Below are 15,965 nucleotides of genomic sequence, written 5' to 3' on the forward strand. Positions count from 1 at the left end.
ATTGTAATGGTTATTTAAACGAGGATAATTCTTTTTGGCATGAATGAATGCATGTCAAATTTATTCAACTTTTTCCCATATGACATAATTTAGTATTTTATATTTAGTATTTTAAAATTTGGTAACATTAAAAAAATGAAACACTCTAAATTCTTCTTCAGTATATCTTTACTGTAAATTGTCTTAAGTAAACTTAAAATGTCATGAATGCTTTAGAAAACAGACTGGCTGGAAAGCACTTGTGTAAAAAAAAATGTAATTATATGTGTGCTTTGCAACCTATATGCATTCCAAAGCATTCGTGACCTTTTAAAGGAATAGTTCACTTTGAAATACATTTTTGGTATGTTTTAGCTTACCTCAAGGACATCCAAGATGTAGGTGTCTTTTTTTTTTCTTTTTTTTACGCAGTAGTTTCAATTTTTATATTTTTGGGTCAAACCGTTCTTTTCTGTCTTGTCGCGTGTGTACGTCACTCATTGTTTACAGAGAGGTTCGGAAGTGTTACCTTTCACTGTGAAGATTTGAACATATTTAGATATACAAGAAATCGCAGTGGAAGACGATTTCGATATATCAACAGACAACGTTGATTTTTTAAAAAAATTTTTTGATTTATTTATTTTTTTTGCAACAGCACAAGAGATCACTTCCGGCGCTTGCGCATACCGAACCACCTGCGCCCTCAGATCACTTGGACGTGGCTGTAGTTACAAGAGGTAAAAACGATATAAATACTGTTCGTTTTCTCACACAAACCGCTCGTTTCGTGTCTTAGGCCATCAACGTGTACTTGCGTTTACGAGTTTAAATCATGTTTAATTTAGACATCTCTGTGCATGCTCTTTGAGGTGGTGACCATAGACCTCCATTATATGACTGACAGACAAGAACGGTTTGACCTAAAAATATCAAAATTGAAACTACTGCGGAAACAAAGACATCTACATCTTGGATGCCCTTGAAGTCAGCTAAAACATACCAAAAATTTATATCAAAGTGAACTATCCCTTTAAGTTCAGAAATTATGATATGAACAGTGGGTCCAAAGTGTCCGAGAGATTTATGGAATGGAACAAATACTCCCACAGACTTCAGTCAAACACTTTTGAGGCAAGATGGAGGCCAATTTCTAGAATAGAACATAACAATGACCAACAAACCACTGTAATAAATTATCGTAAAATGATAAACAGTAAAGGACTGTAATGGTAAAAGACTATAAAAATACTACAGTGAAAATCTGTTAATTGTTTACTTTTCCGTACTATACGGTAAGTAAAAGAGCTAACCGTTTAATTTTACATTAAAACACTGTTGATGTCCTGTAACATTTTACATTTTATGTATTTTCGGTGAAATAACTGTTTCCTCTTAGTTTTTTCTAATCGATTATTGTTTCATAATGTTGTTAGATTAATGTTACTGCGTTTTTTTATGTTGGGTTACAAGGATGGTGTTAAGTGCTTGTGTGAACAGTTTGTGGAAAAGCTACTTGTGATGTGCTTTGATTCTTCATTTGACTTTCTCATCACCTGTTTTGTTGGTTGTCAGTGTATTACAAATGTACAAACCTGATATTAGTACTTCACTTGGTTGGAAAATGAACATTATATATAATGAATACATTTGTTTTAACTGTAAATTCAAGTTCAATTTGTAAAGCCTAAAAATGTTGCTATGCCTATTTTTTACGGTAAATTTCAGGCAACCACAGCTGCAGATTTTTTTTATACAATCATATACATATATGATTCTGCTGTGTTATTGGTTAATTTATTTTGGTTAATTAAGGACTTGAGGTTTTGCTCATATAGTTCTCTTTTCATTATCCCACCCCCTTTTTTTAAAATTTCTTCAATTTCTGTTTATGTATTTGCTACCCTGTTAACTATTCCTGATGTATGTCTGTGAGCACATGCTGTTCCTAAGTTCAGGGGGAAAAAAGATATTATGAATAGAAATGAAAAAAAAACAAAACAACATAAATTATGAAATAAAGCTGGTTTGGGACATGAGGGTCAGATGAGATGGGTCAGTGGCATATTTTAGCACATTTTAGAATATTTTAGTACAGACATGAGATGTGTGTGCAGATACCTTAATATCTGGCCATCTCTTAGCGGTGACGAGTGTGACCAACGGTTTATACACTCGTTCCAGATGCTGTTTTTGAGTGTTGGTAAATGAGAGACACTTTGAATTTGTAAGCCAGGGTTCATTTGGACTAGTGTCTCCAGGGATCAATTTAACATTGTCCCCAGTTTTTCATCTCCATGGTTGTAATGAAATTGCACAGGACCCATCAGGGTACAACCTTTCAAACCCTTGATTATAAGTGAGTGACCTAGACTCTAAAATAAGATTACATCGCTTAATGGTGCATTACATAAGGCAAACAGATTTGGGATTTAGCAAATACAGGTGTGTATTTACTGGCCCGCTCACAGGTTTCCAAAAACAGTGGATCGTCAAGCTTTTAGCAATCTCTCATTATAGAATGATCAATAAATTATCGTAAAGTTTCATAAAATATTATATTTAAATATTACATCCTAGTACAGTGCACCCATAAGTGATTTTGAGGAAGCATTTAAAAATAGTTAGTGAAGGACAAAGATTCAAAACGTGAGTGATAAGTTGTCCAGACCTCTTATTCTTGCTTCCTCTTGGTTGTTTTGACATTGTGGCCCTTGGGCATCATTCAGGACATGAAGAAGATCAAACAGACTTATTAGCACCAAGAAAAGCATAGATTCTTCAAAAGGTACAGTTGTAAAAAAAAAAAACAGTGAAAGAGAGGGAGAAGAAAAAGAGAAAAAGGACAATGAGAGAAGGTCAGATGTACTTGGTGAGAAGATAATATATCTAATACATTTACAATGTGTCTGGTGGCTTATGCTGTCTGGCTTTTCTGTGACGGTGTGTTTGAGACCATGCAGAAGTCACCTGGTTACGTATATCAAATCAGAGCTCACACTTGATTTCTGTATAACATCATTAACATTTGCTGCAAGGTAAATTCATCTGTCAAATTATGCTTTTTTTTTCTTCATTCACTATGATAAGTGGTTCTGATATAGACTGCAGTTTTCAAACGCATAAGTATAATTTATAAGACAAACAGCAGATAAAAATGCTTTGCAAAATCATCAGAATATCAGAATCAGAATAATATACAATTAAAAAAAACAGAAGACACATTTACAGAAGAGGATTAGGGGCTAAGGTATAATAAAAAAAATAAAACCATTAAAGTCATTATAATGCGAGATTAAACTCGTTAAATTTCGAGAAAAAAGTCGAAATACAATGTTGAGAATAAACTCATTAAATATCAATATATGTTGAGAATAAACACATATCGTCGAAATTGAAACATATCATCACGAAATTTAAAGAGTTTTTTTCCCAAAACACGACTTTATTCTCGAAATTTAATGACTTTATTCTCAAGATTGTATTTCGACTGTTTTCTCGAAATTTAAAGATTTTTTCCTCGAAATACAACATATATTTACAGTATATATATATCAATATTTAATGAGTTTATTCTCAAGATTGTATTTCGACGCTTTTTCTCGAAATTTAACAAGTTTTTCTTGAAACATGACATTTTTCTCGATATTTAATGACTTTATTCTCAAGATTGTATTACGACTTTTTTTCTCGAAATTTAACGAATTTTTCTCGAAACACGACTTTATTCTCAATATTTAATGAGTATTCTCAATATTATATCACGACTTTTTTTCTCTAAATTTAACGAGTTTTTCTCGAAACAACTTTATTCTCGATTTTTAATGAGTTTATTCTCAAGATTGTTTCGACTTTTTTCTCAATTTAATGAGTTTTTTCTCGAAACACAACAACTTTATTCTCGATATTTAATGAGTTTATTCTCAAGATTGTATTACGACTTTTTTTCTCTAAATTTAACAAGTTTTTCTCGAAACACAACAACTTTATTCTCAATATTTAATGAGTTTATTCTCAAGATTGTTTCGACTTTTTTCTCGAAATTGAACGAGTTTTTTCTCGAAACACAATGACTTTATTTTTGATATTTAATGAGCTTATTCTCAAGATTGTATTACGACCTTTTTTCTTGAAATTTAACGCGTTTTTCTCGAAACACAATGACTTTATTCTTGATATTTAATGAGCTTATTCTCAAGATTGTATTATGACTTTTTTCTCAAAATTTAACGAGTTTTTTCTCGAAACACAACGACTTTATTCTCGATATTTAATGAGCTTATTCTCAAGATTGTATTACGACTTTTTTCTCAAAATTTAACGAGTTTTTTCTCGAAACACAACGAATTTATTCTCTATATTTAATGAGCTTATTCTCAAGATTGTATTACGAATTTTTTCTCGAAATTTAACGAGTTTAATCTCGCATTATAATGACTTTAATCTCAAGATGGTTATTTTTTTTTATTTCTTGGCCCTAATCATCTTCCGTACACATTCAATTTGGCAATGTATCACTTAAAATAGTTATTATAGTTATTACATAGTAATTAATGTAATTATAAGAAAAAAATATTGTACCAAATACTTGTGATTTTAATGCTTAGAATTTCATGCTAATGGAAAAGTCAATTCTGTGTCGAATCTCCCATGCATTTCATGTGAGACGAGCTATTGGTGTGGCACATGGATAGAGTGCTCCAAATCACGTTTGAGATTCTATAATCTTTAGGATGCTGCACTAGATGCTCGCTTGTGAAACAGAGCTGCAGACACACAAATCAGAAACTTTGATCCCGTCTCACATCGATGACACATTCTTTAGTCATGACAAAAGCATGGCTTTGAAGTATCGCCTAAGTTCACAGAGAGGAGAGTAACTCAACGTGCCTGGCATATTAAACTCTCACACTGATGCTCTATATCACTGTCTCCATATGTCACGGTGGATAGCTCTTAACCCTGAAAATGACTCACAAGATGAACTCACTAGTGGCTTATTCTTTCCCGTAATTATCGCCGCTACTGAATTAAACAGCCTTTCCATAGACCAGCGAGTTCGTTGACGTGGATAAATGATAGAAAATTGTGTTTGCGTGTGTGTTTATTTGTTACAAACGACAGGGAGACTATGGGTTGTTGATTATCTATTAAACTAAAAGGTTAAACTGGAGACGGGCTGTTGGGAATACATTCAGGTATGACTGGGAGATTAAAAGCGTATCATGTTGTCCTAAAGCGTATAGAGAAAGCTGTTTTTTAATAATACATAATAATAATAGATGCCTCTAATGAGAGAAAACAACAGATTTCAGGATTGGCAGCATATATGCCAGGAATGTAGCTGTAAAAGAATCATATTTCGTAATGTAATGTAAAGCAGCTACAGTAATTTACCAAAAAATAGCCCATTTCCTGCTTGTCAGATGTGCATTTGGAGAAGCAGATCTGGGCTTTTAATGTTTATGAAATATGCTGGGAACAACAGGCGTAGTCCTTCCAGTCTTTGCATGCTTTACACCAGACAAGGCGGAGATGTTTCCATGCTTGTCTTTCGCGAGTTTGTTTTGGATCACAAGAGATTGCAGAGCTTAGCTCTTCATAAAAATTTAAAGATTTCCCAAACACCCTCAAACCTTTGCTCATGGCTTTATGACATGAAGGTGGAGCACATGGCTGAGTTTGCTAAAAGCAAAGGATATAATGGTGAGGTGAGCAGTCACGTTGTATTGTTAGAGAATCTGACAGGAGGAAGCATTTTCCTTCCTCTCAGACGTATGTTAAATTTTCATTATGCGTCTCCCTGTCAGTGTTTGTTAGGGTTTGTCGAATGGGTAATGGAAAAAATGACAGAGGTTTCCTCTAAATGTTAACTGTAGGGCCCAACATATTGACCACGATAATAAATAACGACATCAGAAAAACAACAGAAAAGGGAAGGTTGTCAAGAAATTCTCTGTGGTTGCTTTTAAAAAATCGAAGTTTAATGTTCATTCTGGCCTTATGTACGAGGTTGTAAGACAGACATGCATACAGATAGACAGATTTATAAACATATAAAGGTAAAGGAGAAGGTGTATTTTTTCAATTTCTAATTCGTGTTTGCAGACGGTTTTAGACTGTCTCTCTCTCTCTCTCAACACACACATCACAGAAAAGAGTCTAATTGGATTACAGTGGCGTAAACTCGGCATCCTTCGCAGTCGGCTGTTGTTTTGTAGCCGTGCTTACATTTCTGATGTCTCTAATACCCGTAAATGTCTTCCCAGTTGCATGCCATATTCCTGCCAGCTTGTTCCTCTTTAGTTACGACCTAAGCTATATGTGCTAATCTCTCTGCTTCCCATAATTCATGGAAACTGCCCTCAAGACACAACTGTGCTGTGTCAGGGCCATTTTAAAATTAATTTACTCATCTCAAAGGACCAGACAAACCCAAATGAATTCTCATGAGCGTCTGTGTTTGATTCTCTTGAGGTTTCTCCTGAGAGATCCATACTCTCTGTCTGATCCAATCTGGAAAATACTCATCGATGCATTGATTTAATCAGTGTGCCCGTTCGGACCTCGTCAGCGGCTTTTCATTGATCGTACAAGTTAAAGTTATTTCCCCTCAGAGCACAGTTTGTTTCTTTTTACTGCGGTTAAAAATGGGGAAAACAAAAAGCAATTTCTGCAAGACAATGTTACAGTGGGGTTCAAAAAGCCTGAGACTACTAGTGAAAATGTTTCTGGTTAGAATTTTTTTTTGCATTATTAGCATAAAAAAAGAGTGGATTTGAAAAATGCATATGGATTTCAAGGTTCCTCAAATCCGGTCCTGGAGGGCCACTGCCCTGCAGAGTTCAGTTCCAGACCTAATCAAACACACTTGAACAAGCTAGTCAGTCTTCACAGTTATTAATGGCGCTTTTTCACTGCATGGTACGGTACGGTTCGGTACGGCACGCTTTGACGCTTTTCCACTGCATGGTACGGTACGACTTGGTTTGGCTCGACTCAGTTATGGCGCATTTCCGTTGTTGTAGTGGTAAAAAAAGAGGTGGGTAAACTATAAATTCTGTAAGGTGGGCCACTGCCTACTAGGGGTTGAACGACTTCAGATTTTTTTAAAATCGACTGTTATTACATCAAAGTCGAGTCAACGTCGACTAGTCACTGAGGTTATTCATAAAAACACAAGAGATGTGGGTAAACCCTATTTCAGAATATTGTAAGGTGCGTAAATGGTGTTTACGTGCGTTTAGCGTCCACTACATCCCTGATGGTACGGTACGGCTCGCTTCGACTCGTTTTAAATGGTACCTGGTCTGTTGAGGTTCCAAGCGTACCGTACCGATACTAAAATGTGACGTGAAACACTCCAGATAACTGATTGGTCAGACAGAATCGTCACTACCAGCGTCACTGTATTTGCAATGCGAGAAACAAAACCCGCTAGATTTATGGCGCTTTTACGCTGCTGGTACGGCTCGGTATGGCTTGCTTCGCTTTTCCACTGCGTGGTACGACTTGGCTCGACACGGCTCGGTTTGCTTTAGCTCGGTTGCTTTTCCACTGCAGTTAGTACCGCTTTAAAGTGGGTGGGATTATAAACTGATCGATAACAGCTGTGGCTGTTACTGGCTATTTAAATCTAGCGGGTTTGGTTTCTCGTGTCGATGTCTATTGGTCGCAAATACAATGATGCTGGTACTGACGATTCTGTCTGACCGATCAGTGATCTGCAGTGTTTCACGTCACATTTAGTACCGGTATGGTACGCTTGGAACCATTGTACCGTACCGTACTATGCAGTGGAAAAGCGCCACAAGTGAGCTATACCATACCATGCAGTGGAAAAGGGCCAAAGTGCGCTGTACCGAACCGTACCGTACCATGCAGTGGAAAAGCGACATTAAATAGCCAGTAACAGCCACCGCTGTAGCGACTGATTTTAAACTAATCCCACCCACTTTAAAGTGGTACTAAGTGCAGTGGAAAAGCAACCGAGCTAAAGCGAACCGAGGTGTGCCGTGTCGAGGCGAGTCGTACCACGCAGTGGAAAAGCGAAGAGAGCCAAACCGTGCCGTGCAGCGCCGAGCTGAACCGTACTGAGCCATACCAGCAGTAGAAAAGCGCCATAAGATTACAGGTAGGTGTGTTTGATCAGGGTTTGAGCTAAACTCTATAGGAAAGTGGCCCTCCAGGGCTGGATTTAAGGGACCCTGTCTTAGTATTTGGCATTTCTTACTTGTGTACTTGAAACTGAATTTATAATGGACTTCGCAAGTTTGAGCAAACCCCAATGATCCACATTTTACACAGACTAAAATTTACTTTAAAGGATTGTGACTAATTGATTTGTGACCTACTGTTCTTTTGTAAAATATTGCACTGTAAAAAATACATATTTCAGATCATTTTGAAATATCATTATTGTGGTTCATTATTGCAGTAAATAAATGAATGATTTTGTTAGATACTCTGGGCGGAAGGATCACTACTGTAAGTTAAAGCATTCCAGAAAGGCACTCATTCCAACCAGAGAAGCGCAGTCCACTTCAGATAGATCACTGGGGAATGTCCTGCACACTTAGTTTACGTCTAATTTATCAGCTAATGTTTGGCCCAGCTTATACTCTAATGATATTCCTCAGAGATAGGCAGCCCTTAGAGGACTGAGAACCACAGATTAATTACACAATTAAGCCATCTGCGATTAGACTGCAGAGATAATTGCTTGGTCAGAGTGGTGCTTTGTAGTGGAGTCACTGAGGCTGTCCAAAGCATGCCTTTCCTTTGTCTTCTCATCAGGGTTTATGGGTCATCGACTGTTAGAAATCTTTATACAGCAACCACATGAAAGTAAAAGAAGCCTAAAGAAAGCAGACTGATCTCATGAAGTAGCGTGTGTATGACACGCCAATTCGTATTTCCATTTTTGGCGTGCTATCAAGACGCATAATCGCTTTTCAGCGTGTTTATGAACGCCGTTGACTTAACGTTATTACTGTATATATAAATATATGACTTGCCTCAACCCCGTCCCTAAACCTAACCGTCACTGGGGTTGATGGCATTTATGACTGTTCCCTTACCATCCTAGGGAAAAAAAGATCGCTCCCCAGATGTTGATCTACATTTTGCTTTGTATCGTGCGGACATTTGACGGCGTGTACAGACACGCGGAATCACTCGGACGTTAACGGCGTAGACATACACGCAGATACACGCGGATAGCTCAAAATGCATGGAGATAACACGCCACTTGACTCGAAAGTGGCGTATATGTTTATGCAAAAGTCATGATGTCATGTTGAAGAAAGAATGTAAAATAATGATAATTCCTCATCCCAAGGCGTCATATAGGTGATGCTTTTGACATTTGCATCTACGTCCGACTCACATGGCACCCTTTACCGTCAATATGAGACGCGGATATATATGGGCCAGAGGGCGCCTCCTAGTGGTCTAACCCTACCCCAGACCTAAACCTACCCATAACCGAAGTGTGTTATATTGACGCTAAAGGGTGCCATGTGCGTCGGATTTAGATGCAATGTCAAAAGCAATGTCACTGACTAGTTCACTAAGCTGAACAGCCAATCAGAGTTCGCTCTTTCACAGACGGCCCGACACCGATTCGACATGTCAAATCGGCCGAAACAAAGCCAGCGAGGACCAATTTCAGCCGACGGCAGGGAACCGTGCGGAACACACCGAGAAGACTTAGTCGGCCGACGCACACAATCTGCCCGGCTTTGTGTGTTCCGGGCTTGACGTACAATGAACTTTCAGTCAAATTTGGGTCAAAATAACACAATCGATTTGTTGTTGTTTTTTTTTCCCTAAAGCAACCAAAATCTAGAAAACAGAAAACATCACTGGTCCTGGAACTGTTTGCATGTGCATCCGCCTATCCAGTATCTAAAAATTAGCATTAAGGAGCAGAAAGCTGTGTGGGTGTACCAGCTGCAGTGGGGGAAAGTGCACTGATGTGTTCACCAGCATCGGATTAACATGGTGTGGATATTTTGAGAGGTTGAGAAAAAGAACTTGGATTTACTGATGAAGTTGCCACTTGTTATTTGCTAAAATTAATGTTAGAGACCACAGGCTTTCTTTCTGTAGAAAATTAAAGTCGCTATATAACGGAAGTCGACATTTTCTTCCATATTGTGACGTCCATCTGATTGAAAGTGATTATCAAAAAAGAAAAAAGTAGGGCAATTCATTGGTGGTTTACTGGATGGTTGCAGATGTGAATGTGAGCTTGCTCGACGGTGGGTGCAGAGTTCAAGAAGTCTATCATTTCATCATGAGTTATATTTTGATTTAAAAATACAAGCTAAAAAAAGTGTAATAGTTGACATAATACTTCTATTTCATGCCAACTTTAAGTGCAAATGCAATTGACAAGCTAAAGCAATGCTATAAAATTAGTATCAGTAGTAATAGTATTAGTTACTGTAGTTCGCCTGTAAAAAACAAAACAGACATTATAATAACATGACATTATGTTATCAGTGGATTAGAGGATATGCATCTATTAGACACTGGTTAGACCCCAGATAAAATTCAACGCAACGTGTAAATTGGGCGCTAATGAGTCTGAATGTGCTGATAAGTGTGTGTGTGTGTGTGTGTGCATATGTGGTGTCAGCTGAAGCGAGACCATATGGAAGACGCCACCTGGTGTGTCTGTTCATCTTCTTCAGTGAAGAAGATCAAAGCAAGACACAACATCATCACCGAGTCAATCACAGTAATTACTCAAGTCTTCCCAATTATTCTGAAATTAGACAGATATATTTCATTGCTGATCAGAAAGAGTAGAGATGAAGTGATGGTAAGTTGTAAAATGTAGGAATTCTACTGGTTTGCAAACTGAGAGAAAAACAAAACAAAGGAAAATGTGTCCTGTTTCCTGACCAAACGAAATGGCAACTTATGGTTTAGCTTATGGGCCACATCTGTAAAAATGCTGTTGATTACCACAAACAATAATTTTAACCTTCAGTGTGTATAATTGAAAGAGAAATGTTTCAAATGTTTAGTACTGCTCGCTTACAATGTACATAGAGTGTTCTATCTGATTTTTAAGTTAAGCTAAATATGTAAATCTAGTTCCATGTGAAGATATCCGAAATACCATGGGAAAGATGTGACGTAACAAACTGTTTAGAGCCAACAGCCAAGTTTTACGAACTACACCCACAGGAATTACACTAGAAAGGCACAACTAGAGGTTCTTCCAGCAAGTCCCACTTCAAAAAAAATGTACAGGTTTTTTTTCACCTCGACAGCATTTCCACAGATTCTGTCCATCGACGAAATAGTTGTAAATAATATTAATTTAACATTTTATATATGTACAAATACTGTATTATCCTCTGTATAAACCACAATTGTGTCCACACTAGCAATCAAGTACATTTAATTAGTAGTTTGACAACTAAATGTAAAAATAATCGATTTAGGCATTCTGATTTTCTGACTTTCTTGTTCAGAATCATTTTCTTCATGTTTTTTTTTTTTTTTTTTTTACTTGTAACAAACAACTTGTAAATGTCCCAATTGGGAGAGGGTGTGCAATTTTCAAAGAGTTTAATTAAACTTTCATGTAATATATTTTTGGATGTATTGTGAGTTAATAAATTTAACTGGTTGTGTACACTTGGCACATAATATTGAAATATCGATTAATCGATCGATATAGCCCTGAATCGAATCATAATCATATCATAGAATTTTTTGAGGTATCAGCAAATATCGGATCGCTGGCTGAGAGAATCGATATCGTATCGTATCGTGATTAACTGTCCAATTTACACCCCTACAAAAGAGTGCGATAACACCATGATGGTTCTACACAAATGTATTTGTTCTACTTCTTTTGATAGAAACCTGAGGTATACATGATGTGTGTGGTTAGTATTTCACAAAAAGCAAAGCAAATGGCTCTTCAGTTGTGGCCTAGCTGAATTAATGGCACCACATTATGATGACTGAACATAATAACAGAGATAGCTCTTGCTTGTGACCACGTTGTGGCCATTAAGAAAAATGACTTGAAGCATCAGTCACTCCCAGAAACGTATTAAAAATTAATTACAAGTGAACCCGGGAAGTCTTTTTCTAGATGTAGTGAACATAAAGGTCACCTATTAATTTCCCACATATGGCTACAAGCATCTCTGAAATGTACTCAAATTAAACTTCAAACTTCAATCATAATGCATTTCAAGATCATAAAAACAACTTTTTTGGAATGATAAGAAATATCACTTATAACTGTACACTATTTCCCCAGACAGATGCACTTTTGTAATGAATTTTAGTTTTTTAATCAAGTGCCTATTTCCTGTTTGTTACTGAACATGAATTGATTATTGCTTCTCTATCTCATCTCTTCTAGCAGCATCCATCATGAATCCCATGTCACATCTATACTACAAAAAGAGCAGCTACTCTCCGTACCGGGACCGGATCCCTCTACAGATCGTCCGGGCAGAGGTAGAGCTGTCACTAGAGGAGCGATCATTTCTTTTGGCCGTGGAAAAAGGCGACTATGCAGGGGTCCAGCATGCACTGCGTGAGGCAGAGGTCTATTACAACATTGATGTGAACTGTGTGGATCCACTAGGCCGCAGCGCGCTGCTAATTGCTATTGAGAATGAGAACCTTGAGGTGATAGAGCTACTTTTGGGTCACGGAGTGAACACTGGAGATGCTTTGCTCTACGCCATCCGCAAAGAAGTGGTGGGAGCCGTGGAGTTACTACTGTCCCACAGGAAACCCAGTGGAGAGAAACAGGTATGTTTGTGTTTCGGATGCATTTTCACCGCTGAAAAGAGAAGCATTAGGCTATACCATTATTAATCCTGTTGGGGTCCCGGCTGGTTTATGTTGTAGTGTCTAGTCTAGACTCGTTCTGGAAATGCTAATAAGTTAGTTAACCATGTGGAGCCTGAGATATTAAACCATTGTCATAATATTTTTATTGAACAGTTTATTAATCACATACATTTTTGACAAAATTTAGACAAATGTGGAGTGAATGTGGATGAATAATAAACATTTTTTTTAGTTTTATTCAAAGGCCCAAACTGAGACAAAATATGCAACTTGGTGCAGAAAGTAAGATGGAATTCTCATAGCTTGTAATGTTAATCAACAATATAGCAAACAATAGTAGGTTTTATAGGGTTAACTGATGCTGGTGACCAGCCATGGTGAGCTGGTTTACACTGAATACTCACCAGTTGCAATGCTACAAACTTAATTTGTCCCTCCACGTTGTGTCACAGACAATAAGAAAACATAAGATGATTGGAATGCTGTTATTCAGAGCAGAATTATGCACCAATGAGATTTCCATGTGAGCAGGGCTATCTATCACTAGTACAATGTAACATAAATAGAAAAGGTTAGGACAAAAAGGAATTTAACGATTCAGTATATCAGCCACTCGCACAAATACACAATATGTCCCCAGCGGATGTCGTACTACACAGTGAAAAGAGTTGGACGTGGGTAGAACAAAAATGGTGGAGACTGAGAGATTAAAAAGGTTGATTCTGTCAGTTCTGTACAGTGTTGGGAGTAACGCATTACAAAAGTAATACATTACTGTAACATATTACTTTTTGCTGTACCGCAGTAGTGTAAGGCATTACTAATCAATTTTCAGTAATATTTTACTCGTTACATGTTCAGTGAGGCTTGTATTACAGTTGTATTACAGTGTATTTTCTGCTTTTACTTCTTAAAGGCAACAGATTATGTGAAAGTTTTAAAGCAGTCTTTTAGTGCCAGTTCAGAGCGGTCGCGTCTGTAACATTGTTTTTTCCTCATAAATGCGAACACGAAAACTAAAATAAAATGAATATTTTAAGTTCTATGGAGACTGGAGAGCCAACCCTTCCTCATCCGATTTGCGCAGTGTAATTAACAGAATTAAAAAAAATATATTTTGCCTCCTATTTTTTTGTCACGCATGAATGTGTGTCTTTTCCCTAATATTAAAAATAAAACATAGACTGATTTGTCTAATGTCTGGAGTCCTTTAAGGAAGTAGCCTATATACGTTTCAATACATGTATTTTCTGAGAATTTTTATTTCAAGTTTTGACTGCAAATGTCATGTCCATAATGCTGGACTTCCCCAATTTTCAATAATTTATCCTCAACTAGTTTTGTGGTGTAGGTCTACGTATTTTATAATGTTAACTTCAAATAATACTAATAGCCTAATTTAAAGATAAGGCAGCATTGGATCTGGACGGTAAGGAGAATAACGCTGGAGTTGGAAGAGGTGCGTCACGATTCTGTAGGTTCGTGGATCTGAGTCGTGTGGCGAATGGTCTCATATTGCATATCGTTAGAAGCCCCAAAGTTAAGTTCTACTTAGTTATTTTGGTGAAAGTAACTCAAAAGTAATACATGAGTAATGTAACGCATTACAATTCTGAGACAGTAATATTGTAAGGTAATGAATTACTTTTAAATAACAGTAACAAGTAATACCTAATGTATTACAGTTTGGAAGTAACTTGCACAACACTGGTTCTGTATGATCTCTCTGATGAGGGTTATGCTGCGTGAGGAAAGTTGCTGAGGACGTTGACATGTCATTTCGGCTAAAAAATGTGATATAGTGGTATAGTGGTCAATATTTCAATGTTGAATTGTATTAACTGCCCTAACGTTAGAAAGTCATGCAAAAAAATATTGACATGACAACTTATCGTTATAAAATCATTATTTATTTTATTAAAAGTTAAAAATTCAGGTTTGTTTATCAGTACTATAGCAACGCTCAACGTCCGCTAGAATTGTCGGATAGGATATTCAATTTTTTGAACGCATCCAGATGACCAACGGACACAATTTTCTTCGCACCGCACTCGGTCGGACCCGTTTCGGACCCATTCGCATGCTGTCTGCGAATCTCCATAGGAAATGAATGACTTCCGGTCGTTTCAAAGCCGTATCGGAGCGGATTTCAACTGCCAGTGTGAAGGCGACGTAAGTCTTAGACCGGTTCAGCAAGTTTCTCAAAAAATTTAATCCAATAAATCATGAGTTTAAAATTATTAAAAAGAAGAACTTATTCAAATGAGTCGAATGTGATATTGTGAATCGGATGTTATAAAATAAACCAAAGGGGCGCCTCAACAAACTTCTAAGGGGCCCTTTCATGGTGACTTACATTTATTTAAAATAAGACAAAGCAAGCATTAAAATGACTAAAAGTGTAGATAGTTCTTATTTATAAAAATGAATAGGCCCTATACATTCCTCTAGTTATGCCAAGCTCTAAAATATTTCATTGGGTAGAAATTGTGAAGAATTGGTGGGCCTTGAAACATTGTTGTGGACAATGGGTGGTTGGGGCTTGAGGCACCTTCAATGCACCTGGTTATGCCACAATACATAAATATAGAATATTCATATGCATTTTGTCAGTGTCCACCTTCTTATGCAATGCCTAATCGTTGTTAGTGTGTATTGAGTGAGTGTCTGTTATTGAACAGTGTGCATGCAGGTGGGAACTGTTCATATTTGTGGTTGTCTATGTGCATGTGTTCGGATGAGTGGGTGTTCCAAAGCTAATAGAAAAGAGGAGATGGCAGAGATTTATATTTCAGATTTGATTTTCACCTCACGTAGCACGACAAATCTTTATTGGATTGCATTTTGTTATCCTCTAATCTTTCCCCTCATTCAATGGTAAGATTAACCTGAAATGCTTGCGTTCCTGTATTCTCACAGTTCGTGTTTTGTGGCATGCTTGATTTTGTGGCCAGTGGAGGATGAAGGGAACTTCAAGAGAGTTCTGCAAGCATATACTCTGAAAGAGGGCATGTGACAGTGGTATTTACTGTGAGACGGGGCTCGATTTGTACAGCGCAGTGCTAGAAGGAAGCACACAAAAGCTATCACTATGAATTTATCATTGCTTGAGGTTATGAATGCACTTTTTAGGGGTAGAATCAATT

General features: G+C 37.1%; 1 protein-coding gene across 6 annotated transcripts in view; it reads left to right on the forward strand.

Moving 5' to 3' along the window:
- The window catches only part of trpc5a (transient receptor potential cation channel, subfamily C, member 5a), an 84,090-nt gene that overhangs the window by 10,019 nt on the left and 58,106 nt on the right, over positions 1-15,965 (forward strand). For 4 of the 6 annotated variants that reach the window (XM_089132493.1, XM_039653145.2, XM_039653143.2 and 1 more), the window contains exon 2: positions 12,383-12,777. In XM_089132493.1, coding sequence (XP_088988619.1) covers positions 12,391-12,777 — 387 coding nt within the window. In that variant the 5' untranslated portion in view covers positions 12,383-12,390. Of the gene's footprint in view, positions 1-12,379; positions 12,778-15,965 lie in introns of all 6 variants that reach the window. The other 2 variants (XM_039653144.2, XM_039653146.2) reach the window with 1 other exon arrangement.

This window comes from Pimephales promelas, chromosome 6 (genome assembly GCF_988280905.1).
Source record: "Pimephales promelas chromosome 6, fPimPro1.hap1.1, whole genome shotgun sequence".
Classification (NCBI taxonomy): Eukaryota; Metazoa; Chordata; class Actinopteri; order Cypriniformes; family Leuciscidae; genus Pimephales; species Pimephales promelas.